General features: G+C 41.7%; 1 protein-coding gene across 8 annotated transcripts in view; it reads right to left on the bottom strand.

Moving 5' to 3' along the window:
- LOC106574055 (rab GTPase-activating protein 1-like) overlaps nucleotides 1-13,342 on the bottom strand; it is a 157,792-nt gene that overhangs the window by 12,558 nt on the left and 131,892 nt on the right. For all 8 annotated transcript variants that reach the window (XM_014149587.2, XM_014149586.2, XM_014149589.2 and 5 more), the window contains one exon: nucleotides 5,849-5,941. In XM_014149587.2, the coding sequence (XP_014005062.1) occupies nucleotides 5,849-5,941 (93 nt within the window). The remainder of the gene's footprint in view (nucleotides 1-5,848; nucleotides 5,942-13,342) is intronic.

Genomic DNA, 13,342 nt, shown 5'->3' on the forward strand with positions numbered 1-13,342 from the left:
CTGGTGACTAAGAGATTAGAAATGCGCGTTCACGAGACCTCGCCATTTTTTCTTTTGTCCTTTGAATGAATACACTATTGTCCGGTTGGAATATTATCGCTATTTTATGAGAAAAATACCATAAAAATTGATTTTAAACAGCTTTTGACATGCTTCTAAGTACGGTAATGGAACATTTTGACATTTTTTGTCTCGAAATGCGCTCACGCATTACCCTTTGGATAGTGACCTGAACGCACGAACAAAACAGAGGTATTTGCACATAACTATGGATTATTTGGAACAAAAACAACATTTGTTGTGGAAGTAGCAGTCCTGGGAGTGCATTCTGACGAAGAACAGCAAAGGTAATACAATTTTTCTAATACTAATTCTGAGTTTAGTGTGCCCCGAACTTGGCGGGTGTCAAATTAGCTAGCCGTGATGGCTGAGCTATGTACTCAGAATATTGCAAAATGTGCTTTCGCCGAAAAGCTATTTTAAAATATGACATAGCGATTGCATAAAGGAGTTCTGTATCTATAATTCTTATATATAATTGTCATGTATTTTGTCAACATTTATCATGAGTAATTTTGTAAATTCACCGTTAGTTTTTGCTGGGAATGCATGTTCTGAACATCACACGCCAATGTAAAAAGCTGTTTTTAGATATAAATATGAACTTGATTGAACAAAACATACATGTATTGTATAACATAATGTCCTAGGAGTGTCATCTGATGAAGATCATCAAAACGTTAGTGCTGCATTTAGCTGTGTTTTGGGTTTTTGTGACATATATGCTTGCTTGAAAAATGGCTGTGTGGTTATTTGTGTCTATGTACTCTCCTAACATAATCTAATGTTTTGCTTTCGCTGTAAAGCCTTTTTGAAATCGGACAATGTGGTGAGATTAACGAGAGTCTTATCTTTCAAATGGTGTAAAATAGTCGTATGTTTGAAATATTGAAATGATTGCATTTTTGAGGTTTTTGTATTTTGCGCCACGCTCTTCCACTGGCTGTTGAATAGAGTGGGACGCTAACGTCCCACCTTGCCCATAGAGGTTAAACGGAAAAGTAACCTAACTGAAATCTGGACAAGGACTTTAGGTCTATAACCTCTCACATAGCCTAATATAATGTTAATTCCTTCAGAATTAAGCATTTCTTGCAGTAAAATTATACACCAAATATACATTTTGACTCGAACAGGAGTGGAGAAATATACTTTTTTTATTTCAGCATCTTGAGAGAATGAATGCACGGTTAAGGGGCCGTCTATGTTTATCAGCATCATAAAAGCTGTTAGTATTTCAAACAAAATATGCATCAAGCCAAAATGAAATCTTATCAAAAACATGTTGGGTCGTTTTTACAGCGTTTAATTTCCTTAAAACCGGTCAAGCTGATGTAATTTGGAAAACTTTAATTTGTTATTGCATTTTCTCCCAAGTCTCTAAGCGTCTTCCCTGCCCAAGAGAAGCAGAGATGAAACTCTTTACTCTTTATGAAAACTTTACCGATATCAACTAGGTTGAAGCAGTCATTCTATTGATTTATTACATTATTCTGGTAAGCTAGGGTTTATTTAATCTTCTAGGGCAACATGCAATGACAGAACAGAAGCTGCATGTATCTAATTATAGTCAAGTTGACTAATAAATAGCCTATCAAAATGTTGGAAATGATAAACAGAAGCGTAGGCCTATCTAAATCGTTCTGCCATCTCAGACTGTACAGCACATTTCTATAGTTGCGGGTTAGGGTCAGATGCGGGCCTCAGATTGTGGGAGGGTGCGGGTGAACAAACCGCTGACCCATGCATCACTAACACACACACACTATAAGACCATGCTCAGTATGCATAGTATGTGGAGAAAAACTTACACAACTTGTTCAGCAAAATTAGCGACAGTTAATTTGCTGCACGCGCACAGCAAGCAAATCAAATGTTATGGGTCACATACACGTGATTAGCAGATGTTATTGCAGGTGTAGTGAAATGCTTGTGCTGGTAGCTCCGACAGTGCAGTAATATCTAACAAATTACACAACATATACCTAATACACACAAATCTAAGTAGGAATGAATTAAGACTATATACATATGGACGAGCAATGTCAATGCGGAATGGACTAAGATACAGTAGAATAGTATAGAATACAGTATATACATTTGAGATGAGTAATGCAAGATATGTAAACATTAAGTGAATGAGATACCATAGAATAGTATAGAAAACGGTATTTACAGGGCGTACTACTAATCATCTCGAACAACCCCAAACCAGAAAATACAACCCCAAACAAAAAGAAACATAACATGCAACAATTTCAAAGATTTACTGAGTTACAGTTCACATAAAGAAATCTTTAGACCCTAATCTATGGATTTCACATGACTGGCAATACAGTTATGCATCTGTTGGCCACAGATAGTCTTTTTAAAAAGGTAGGGGTGTGAATAAAAAGTTTCCTGCAGTCAGCATGCCAATTGTACGCTCCCTCAAAACTTGAGACATCTATGGAATTGTGTTGTGTGACAAAACTGCACCTTTAAGAGTGGCCTTTTATTGTCCCCAGCACATGGTGTTATGATGATCATGCTGTTTAATCAGCTTCTTGATATGTCACACCTGTCAAGTGGATGGATTAGCTTGGCTAACGAGAAATGCTCATTAACAGGGATGTAAACAAATGTGTGCACCACATTTGAGAGAAATAAGCTTTTTGTGCATATGAAACATTTCTGGGATCTTTTATTCAGCTCATGAAACATGGGACCAACACTTTACATGTTACGTTTCTATATTTGTTCAGTATAGATTAACCTGTTGGGGCTAGGGGGCAGTATTGAGAACTTTGAAAAAAATATGTGCCCATTTTTAACTGCCTCCTACACCAACTCAGAAGCTAGGATATGCATATTATTAACCTCTTAGGGCTAGGGGGCAGTATTTACACGGCCGGATAAAAAACGTACCCGATTTAATCTGGTTACTACTCCTACCCAGTAACTAGAATATGCATTTACAGAAAATACCCTAAAGTTTCTAAAACTGTTTGAATGGTGTCTGTGAGTATAACAGAACTCATATGGTAGGCAAAAACCTGAGAGATTCCTTTACAGGAAGTGGCCTGTCTGACCATTTATTGGCTTTCTTTGACATCTCTTTCCAAAACAAAGGATCTCTGCGGTAACGTGACACTTCCCACGGCTCCCATAGGCTCTCAGAGCCCGGGAAAAAGCTGAATGTCGTCATTCCAGCCCCAGGCTGAAACACATTATCGCCTTTGTCAAGTGGCCGATCAGGGGACAGTGGGCTTAGGCGCGTGCACTGGTCGCCCCCGTGTTTCTTTTTTTCCCCTCTATTTACCGAAACGCAGATTCCCGGTCGGAATATTATCGCTTTTTTACGAGATAAATTGCATAAAAATTGATTTGAAACAGCGGTTGACATGCTTCGAAGTACGGTAATGGAATATTTAGAATTTTTTGGTCACGAAATGCGCCATGCTCGTAACCCTGATTTACCATTTCGGATAGTTTCTTGAACGCACGAACAAAACGCCGCTGTTTGGATATAACGATGGATTATTTGGGACCAAACCAACATTTGTTATTGAAGTAGAAGTCCTGGGAGTGCATTCTGACGAAGAACATCAAAGGTAATCAAACTTTTGTAATAGTAAATCTGATTTTGGTGAAGGCTAAACTTGCTGGGTGTCTAAATAGCTAGCCCGTGATGGCTGGGCTATGTACTTAGAATATTGCAAAATGTGCTTTCACCAAAAAGCTATTTTAAAATCGGACATAGAGTGCATAGAGGAGTTCTGTATCTATAATTCTTAAAATAATTGTTATGCTTTTTGTGAACGTTTATCGTGAGTAATTTAGTAAATTCACCGGAGGTTTGCGGGGGGTATGCTAGTTCTGAACGTCACATGCTAATGTAAAAAAGCTGGGTTTTGATATAAATATGAACTTGATTGAACAAAACATGCATGCATTGTATAACAATGTCCTAGGGTTGTCATCTGATGAAGATCAAAGGTTAGTGCTGCATTTAGCTGTGGTTTTGTTTTTTGTGACATTATATGCTAGCTTGAAAAATGGGTAGTCTGATTATTTCTGGCTGGGTACTCTGCTAACATAATCTAATGTTTTGCTTTCGCTGTAAAGCCTTTTTGAAATCGGACAGTGTGGTTAGATTAACGAGAGTCTTGTCTTTAAAATGCTGTAAAATAGTCATATGTTTGAAAAATTGAAGTTTTCGGATTTTAGAGGAATTTGTATTTCGCGCCACGCCCATCATTGGATATTGGAGCAGGTGTTCCGCTAGCGGAACATCTAGATGTAAGAGGTTAATGAGGATGTGGTGTTCATCACATTCCAGGGGGGACTGCCAGTCATTCCTCCCTGACTAGCCTAGCTATCTGTGTGCGCATTGGGTACGTCTGTTTCAGAGGGGAATATTTTTCCTGAGCATGTTTTCCCCCATTTGGAAAAGTCAGAGAAAAGCTGAAGGAATACGTACTGTAGCTCCAAGGTCAGGGATATCTGAGACTAACAGGATGAGGTTGTATTGGATTACGTTATTCCCAATCATCCCTATGAATCATAACATCATTCCAATAGTCAGGAGGGGAAAGCTCTTTTCTCTTCCATATCTTTGACCAGCAAAAGTCTATGGCTTTCACTCATTACAAAAATGTTCTACCCCTTTCTCTTCACTGAGTGTGTGTGCCTGGCATAGTCTACAAAACCTGAGCCGAGACTGGAGGGAGGGGACTGGTGTAGACTACAAGACCTGAGCAGAGACTGGAGGGAGGGGACTGGTGTAGTCTACAAGACCTGAGCAGAGACTGGAGGGAGGGGACTGGTGTAGTCTACAAAACCTGAGCCGAGACTGGAGGGAGGGGACTGGTGTAGACTACAAGACCTGAGCAGAGACTGGAGGGAGGGGACTGGTGTAGTCTACAAGACCTGAGCAGAGACTGGAGGGCGGGGACTGGTGTAGTCTACAAGACCTGAGCAGAGACTGGAGGGAGGGGACTGGTGGAGTCTCCAAGACCTGAGCAGAGACTGGAGGGAGGGGACTGGTGTAGTCTACAAGACCTGAGCAGAGACTGGAGGGAGGGGACTGGTGTAGTCTACAAGACCTGAGCAGAGACTGGAGGGAGGGGACTGGTGTAGTCTACAAGACCTGAGCAGAGACTGGAGGGAGGGGACTGGTGTAGTCTACAAGACCTGAGCAGAGACTGGAGGGAGGGAACTGGTGTAGTCTACAAGACCTGAGCAGAGACTGGAGGGAGGGGACTGGTGTAGTCTACAAGACCTGAGCAGAGACTGGAGGGAGGGGACTGGTGTAGTCTACAAGACCTGAGCAGAGACTGGAGGGAGGGAACTGGTGTAGTCTACAATACCTGAGCCGAGACTGGAGGGAGGGGACTGGCATGGTTAAGAACAAATTCTTATTTTCAATGACGGCCTAGGAACAGTGGGTTAAACTGCCTTGTTCAGGGGCAGAACAACAGATTTCTTTACCTTGTTAGCTCGGGGATTCGATCTAGCAACCTTTCGGTTACTAGTCCAACGCTCTAACCACTAGGCCACCTGCCGCTCCAAGTATCATCTATATTTACAAACAACACTTTTTCAGAGATCCAATTCTTAAGGAGGTAAACAAGCACAGTGAGGGGGCCCGCCTAAGTAACTCTAGCTATGGGAAACACTTGGGTAATTTTAGTGGCTGAATGGGCTGATAAAGGGTCAGATATTGTGTCATCTGCCAGATTGGGGGTAGAGTAATCTGATTCTAGAGCAGTGGGTAAGACACGATTGTGGGTAGTCTGTTTCTTACCTGGTAGCGGTCGATGGGGTCCTCCTGCTGCAGCTGGCTCTCTCTCAGGGTCTGGTACTCCTTCTCAAACTTCTTCAGCTTCTTGGTGGGAACCTGGAGGGGTGACAGGAGGACAGCTGAGTCAGTGTTGTTGGATGGAATTGTCTGTGCAACCACAGCCATGTGGGATCTATCTTACCAGAAATTACAGCAGTTTGCCTTCTAAAGTGTGAAAGAGCTTCTAAACCACTAGATGGCAATGGGGAGACAAACAGGACTAAATCATTCAGCCAGTTCCGTTTCTCCAAATGGATGTAATGCAAAGTTCGGTTTACTGAGATCTCGGTGAGCTTGCAATGTAGCAACCTTCTAACTGAAGGCAAAACTAGGGTTTCCACAGCTTATCTTATCACTTTCATCACCCAACTGATGGAACAGAAACAGAACAGTATCAGTATAAATACTCCTCTTAGAACTGCATCAATGTACACTTAACTATTCACTATTGCTATTGAGAAATGTATTAACTGTTACACGCCTTTAGCCTTGGCACAAAATGGCTGCCGTCTCTCCTGAGAGCAGTGACATCACACATCCCCCAAAGACACACCTCAAAACCCTACTACTCTATGCAGAGTAGTTTACATCATGTACACCTGTTCATTTACATTCCAGCTAACCACTCTAGCCTCATTTTTCCAGCACAACAAATACAGCAGGAGCTGAACAACAGGCAGTACAAGTTTCATGAAGAAACCTCTTCAAAAAGCCAAAAGCCAGAACTACCAAGATAACACCAGTGTTTTGGCATTAGGGTAAGGTTAATTATACACCTGCACAGTAGTGAACACTTCAAAACATGACAACACATTTGTTCAAGGCACTCTATGCCAGCCAGATTTGTGCCTAAGGAAATGGTATCCTAGGGTGGCTCAGCCCTTGGCGTTGCCATGGCACCTGCTGCTAGGATGTGGTTTACAGGTTTGTCTGGGGCAAAACAAGCCACAGAGGGGTGGGGCTTTGTTAATGGATCCAGCCACCAGAGGCCCCTAGGAGAGGGGGGGGGATCAGCTCACTGGCTGATTCCACCAGAGATAAAAGCTCACAGACGAGAGGGTGAAATACCACAGTGAGCCATCACAGCAGCAATATTTGTGACCTGTTGCCACAAGAAAAGGTCAACCAGTGAAGAACAAACACCATTGTAAATACAACCCATATTTGTTTATTTATTTTCCTGTTTGTACTTGAACCATTTGCACATCGTTACAACACTGTATATATACACATTATATGACATTTGTAATGTCTTTATTCTTTTGGAACTTCTGTGAGTGTAATGTTTACTGTTCAATTTTATATATTATCTACTTCACTTGCTTTGGCAATGTTAACATATGTTTCCCATGCCAATAAAGCCCTTAAATTGAATGAGAGAGGGGGGTAAATGGGAGCTCACTGTTTGAAGAAGACAGAGGGGGATGAGTAAAAGAGAAAGGATAAGTGCGAGCGAGCGAGAGAGAGAGAGAGAGAGAGAGAACTGGTAGTCCCATCCACCAAACTACCAGGTGTGAAACAGGGAAGGGACTCAGGGGTATGCTAATTTGGTATAGAGCAGACCTAACTCACTATTAAATGAATCAAAACAGGAACATTTTACATTTGGCTAGAAATTCAAAAGGAAATGATCTCAACAGAGAAAAATGTCCTCCTGTGTGCTACCTATATCCCCCCACTAGAATCCCCATACTTTAATGAAGACAGTTTCTCCATCCTGGAGGGGGAAATCAATAATTTCCGGGCCCAGGGACATGTACTAGTCTGTGGCGATCTAAATGCCAGAAATGGACAAGAACCTGACACACTCAGCACACAGGGGGACAAACACCTACCTGGAGGTGACAGCATTCCCTCCCCCATATGCATAACCAGACTATCACAACCAGCCGTGATTGGGGGTCCCATAGGGCGGTGCACAATTGGCCCAGCGTTGTCAGAGTTTGGCTGGGGTAGGCCGTCATTGTAACTACGAATGTGTTCTTAAAAACGGGTCACAACTCCTGCAGCTCTGTCGCACGCTGGGTTAATGGTAGGCTTCGAAGGGACTCCTACGGTAGGTGCATCTCTTGGCAGTAGTACTGTAGAATACTTTTTCACTGACCTCAACCAGTCTCTCTCAGAGCATTAAGTAAGCCCACTGGTTATGTTGTCGTAGTTTGTATTTTTAAAAAACATTTTTTAAACCTTTAAGAACACAATAGCCTTGCTATTGAGAAAGGCTGCCCATTGGCAGACCTGGCTTTCAAGAAAAGACAGGCTGTGCACACACTGCCCACAAAATGGAGGTGGAAACTGAGCTGCACTTCCTAATCTCCTGCCCAATGTATGACCATATTGGAGACACATTTCCCTCAGATTACACAGACCCACAAAGAATTCGAAAACAAATTCAATTTTGATAAACTCCCATATCTATTGGGTGAAATAACACAGTGTTCCATCACAGCAGAAAGATGTGTGACCTGTTGCCACAAGAAAAGTGCAACCAGTGAAGAACAAACACCATTGTAAATACAACCCATATTTATGTTTATTTATTTTCCTGTTTGTACTTTAAAAGGGAAAATAATGACATTTGAAATGTCTTTATTCTTTGGGAAATGTTTTGAGTGTAATGTTTACTGTAAAAAAAAGTTTCACTTTTGTTTATCTATTTTACTTGCTTTGGAAATGTAAACATTTGTTTCTCATGCCAATAAAGCCCCTTAAATTGAAATTTAATTTAGAGAAAGGAGATAAAGCGAGATGAGAGCCTGAAAAAGAGGAGATAGAGATGAGAGAGACAGAAAGAGAGAGTATGGGTGGGTTTGCCTGTGTTTACCATAGTTATACTGTGACTGGAGTCGTCAAGAGGCTCTCAAGGGTACAGTCAAACAATAGGTGGTGGTTGGGATGAAAACACTGGTTTGCGACAAGTTACGTCCCATTGCCTTGTGTCATGAGGTCAATGTTGAATATTTCCTCTATGGAATTTAGTAAAAATATGCATATTGTACTACTGTAGGTTTATAAAGAGGACATATTGTACTGGGTTTATAAAGAGGACATATTGTACTGGGTTTATAAAGAGGACATATTGTACTGGGTTTATAAAGAGGACTTATTGTACTGGGTTTATAAAGAGGACTTATTGTACTGGGTTTATAAAGAGGACTTATTGTACTGGGTTTATAAAGAGGACTTATTGTACTGGGTTTATAAAGAGGACTTATTGTACTGGGTTTATAAAGAGGACATATTGTACTGGGTTTATAAAGAGGACATATTGTACTGGGTTTATAAAGAGGACATATTGTACTGGGTTTATAAAGAGGACATATTGTACTGGGTTTATAAAGAGGACTTATTGTACTGGGATTATAAAGAGGACTTATTGTACTGGGTTTATAATGAGGATACTAAACAGCCTGTTGCCTGGACATTACCTTCTTTCTTCACTAGCCTGCTTAGCCATGCATAATGTACACCTGACCCTTGACCTGTGGGACTGGGGTGGCAAATATACCTCCCCTAGGTTATCAATTACCCACAATGCATCCCTACTACAGATACTCCATTGTTAGCAAGCCAGCTTCCCATGTCGTTTGTTCTCAGCCTGATAGCATGCTAGGCCCAGTGTCATAGAACATATATGGACACCATGAACTCACCAGTCCTGATGTAATATATTATTACAGACAGGAATCCATAAACAGTTCTAGAAGCAGTCAAACCTGTTCCTTGCTGTATTTTGTAACTTGTAAAGGGCTAATAGATGTGTGTGGTTGATAAGATAGCCTATCAGCATTGTTTATGCTCCACTGGCCTTGGTTGTACCCAGTGAACAATAGGAACTTTACGAAAGGACTCTCCATCCCCCTCGGCCCTTCTGTTCCTGACGACTGAACACAAGTGTGTGTTCAGGTGTATGATGCCCTGGAAAGATACCAACACAAGCTCTAGGACGAGAGAAGGGTAGAGAGAAGGGATCCATTAGGGCCGGCATTATACCAGTATCGCAATGCCCGTTAGTATCATGGCAAGTAAACCAAAAAAAGGAAGCAGATTTGACTTATTTAGGAAAACACCCGGAATGTTGGAAACAAACATAATGTTGTCAATCAAGAGTCACATATTTATTTTCCAAGCTATAGCACACTATATTTTACATACTGCAGGATTTTAAAGGACCAAAGAGTTTGGTCTGCCTGATGTTTTCATTTTTGCCATGGTATTGTCACCGCCCTAGGAGCCATTATCTGAAAACAATATGAAAAGGAGAAAGAGAGAAGTCGAGAAATAGAGAGAAAGAAATACTGCTGATGAAAGAGCTTTCATCTGAAAAAGAATATGCCATAGAAGCTTGTCCGTGTGTGAGTGAGAGCGAGCGAGCGAGCGAGCGAGAGAGAGAGATGATGAGTAGCCCAACCGTCTCTCGAAGGTGTGAAGTAACTTGCAAAATTGACCTGCAGAGAAAGAGCACAAGCCAAAAAACAAAACCACACAAAGCTTCCATACACCCCTACAGTTTTGATTCCAGATGACAACATAATATGGAACCTTCTGGAAAAGAAAGCACTTGGTTTCCCCCTCCAGCCCACTCACCCCCATCCTCTTCTTCCCCCAACACACTCATTCTTCCCCTCGCACTATCAGTCATATCTGACCACAGACAGCCTTGAAAGTGGCAGAAGATGACACTATTTCACCCTCACTTTTTCCATTGAAGTTGTATATAGGCCATCAGCATTCCCCTTTATGACTATTAACAGGCCCATAAAACACAGCTAATGATAGCCCTCTAATGTCGCTCACTAAAACCAATGATCATTTCAACATTATCCACACTAATTTCGCCATCTCTGAAGTAGCTTCCTATCTAGCCATTTATCCATGAGCCATACAAAATGTATTTCCAATGCTTAAACATGTGAAATTATATTCCTTATGCTAAAAAATGCCATTGATATATCACAAATCTAAAATACGCCATACAAGATATATTCCCAAAGTTAAAAGTATGTGGACACCTGCCCCTTGAACATCTCATTTGAAAATCATGGGAATTAATTAATCATGGCCACCGATCTCAACAAACTATTTCTGTATGGACATTCCTTTGTGTTCTGGGGCATTGTCATGCTGAAACAGGAAAGGGCCTTCCCCAAACTGTGTGTGAGACAAGCACAAAGTTGAAAGCACCAAATTGTCTACAATGTCATTGTATGCTGTAGCGTTAACATTTCCCTTTACCGGAACTAAAGGGGCATAGACCGAACCATGAAAAATAGCCCAAGACCATTATTCCTCCTCCACCAAACTTTACAGTTGGCACTATGCATTGGGGTAGGTAGTGTTCTCCCGGCATCCGCCAAACCAGATTCGTCCATCGGACTGCCAGATGGTGAAGCGTGATTCAGCACTCCAGAGAACGTGTTCCCACTGCTCCAAAGTCCAATGGCCGCGAGCTTTACAGCACTCCAGCCGACGCTTGGCATTGCACATGGTGATCTTAGGCTTGTGTGAGGCTGCTCGGCCATGGAAACCCACTTCAGGAAGCTCCCGACGAACAGTTCTTGTGCTGACGACGCTTCCAGAGGCAGCTTGGAAGTACTGAGAGTGTTGCAACCGAGGACAGATGATTTTTAAGTGCTATGCGATCCTGCACTTGGCGGTCCCATTCTATGAGCTTGTGTGACCTACCACTTCGCAGCTGAGCCTTTGTTGCTCCTAGACGTTTCCAATTCACAATAACAGCACTTACAGCTGACTGGGGAAGCTCTAGCAGGGAAGAAAATTTGACACTGACTTTTTGGAAAGGTGACATCCAATGACGTTGCCATGTTGAAAGTCATTGAGCTCTTCAGTAAGACCATTCTACTGCCAATGTTTGTCTATGGAGATTGCACGGCTGTGTGCTAGATTTTATACACCTGTCAGCAACGGGGTGTGGTTGAAATAGCCGAATCCACTAATTTGAAAGTGTGTCCACATACTTTTGTATATACAGTTGAAGTCGGAAGTTTACATACACTTACATTGGAGTCATTAAAACAAGTTTTTCAACCACTCCACAAATTTCTTGTTAACAAACTAGTTTTGGCAAGTCGGGTAGGACATCTACTTTGTGCATGACACAAGTAATTTTTCCAACAATTGTTTACAGACAGATTATTTCACTTATAATTCACTGTATCACAATTCCAGTGGGTCAGAAGTTTACATACACTAAGTTGACTGTGCCTTTAAACAGCTTGGTAAATTCCAGAAAATTATGTCATGGCTTTAGAAGCTTCTGATTGGGTAATTGACATCATTTGAGTCAATTGGAGGTGTACCTGTGGATGAATTTCAAGGCCTACCTTCAAACTCAATACCTCTTTGCTTGACATCATGGGAAAATCAAAATAAATCAGCCAAAAATTTCAGCCAAAATGTGCCAAAAATGTATAGACCTCCACAAGTCTGGTTCATCCTTGGGAGCATTTTCCAAATCCTGAAGGTACCACGTTCATCTGTAAAAACAACAGTACGCAAGTATAAACACCATGGGACCACGCAGTCGTCATACCGCTCAGGAAGGAGACGCAATCTGTATCCTAGAGATGAACGTACTTTGGTGCGAAAAGTGCAAATCAATCTCAGAACAACAGCAAAGGACCTTGTGAAGATGAAAGGCCGCTCAGCAAGGAAGAAGCCACTGCTCCAAAACCGCCATAAAAAAGCCAGACTACGGTTTGCAACTGCACATGGCGTCAAAGATTGTACTTTTTGGAGAAATGCCCTCTGGTCTAATGAAACAAAAATAGAACTGTTTGGCCATAATGACCATCGTTATGTTTGGAGGAAAAAGGGGGAGGCTTGCAAGCCGAAGAACACCATCCCAACCGTGAAGCACGGGGGTGGCAGCATCATGTTGTGAGGGTGCTTTGCTGCAGGAGGGACTGGTGCGCTTCACAAAATAGATGGCATCATGAGGAAGTAAAATGATGTGGATATTTTGAAGCAACATCTCAAGACATCAGTCAGGAAGTTAAAGCTTGGTCACAAACGGGTCTTCCAAATGGACAATGGCCCCAAGCATGTACGAGCAAGGAGGCCTACAAACCTGACTCAGTTACACCAGCTCTGTCAGGAGGAATGGGCCAAAATTCACCCAACTTATTGTGGGAAGCTTGTGGAAGGCTACCCGAAACATTTGACCCAAGTTAAATAATTTAAAGGCAATTCTACCAAATACTAATTGAGTGTATGTAAACTTCTGACCCACTGGGAATGTGATGAAAGAAATAAAAGCTGAAATGAATCACTCGACTATTATTCTGACATTTCACATTCTTAAAATAAAGTGGTGATCCTAACTGACCTAAGACAGGGAATTTTTACTAGGATTAAATGTCAGGAATTGTGAAAAACTGAGTTTAAATGTATTTGGCTAAGGTGTATGTAAACTTCCGACTTCAACTGTACAGTGTA

The sequence above is a fragment of the Salmo salar genome, chromosome ssa16 (genome assembly GCF_905237065.1).
Source record: "Salmo salar chromosome ssa16, Ssal_v3.1, whole genome shotgun sequence".
NCBI classification, from domain to species: domain Eukaryota; kingdom Metazoa; phylum Chordata; class Actinopteri; order Salmoniformes; family Salmonidae; genus Salmo; species Salmo salar.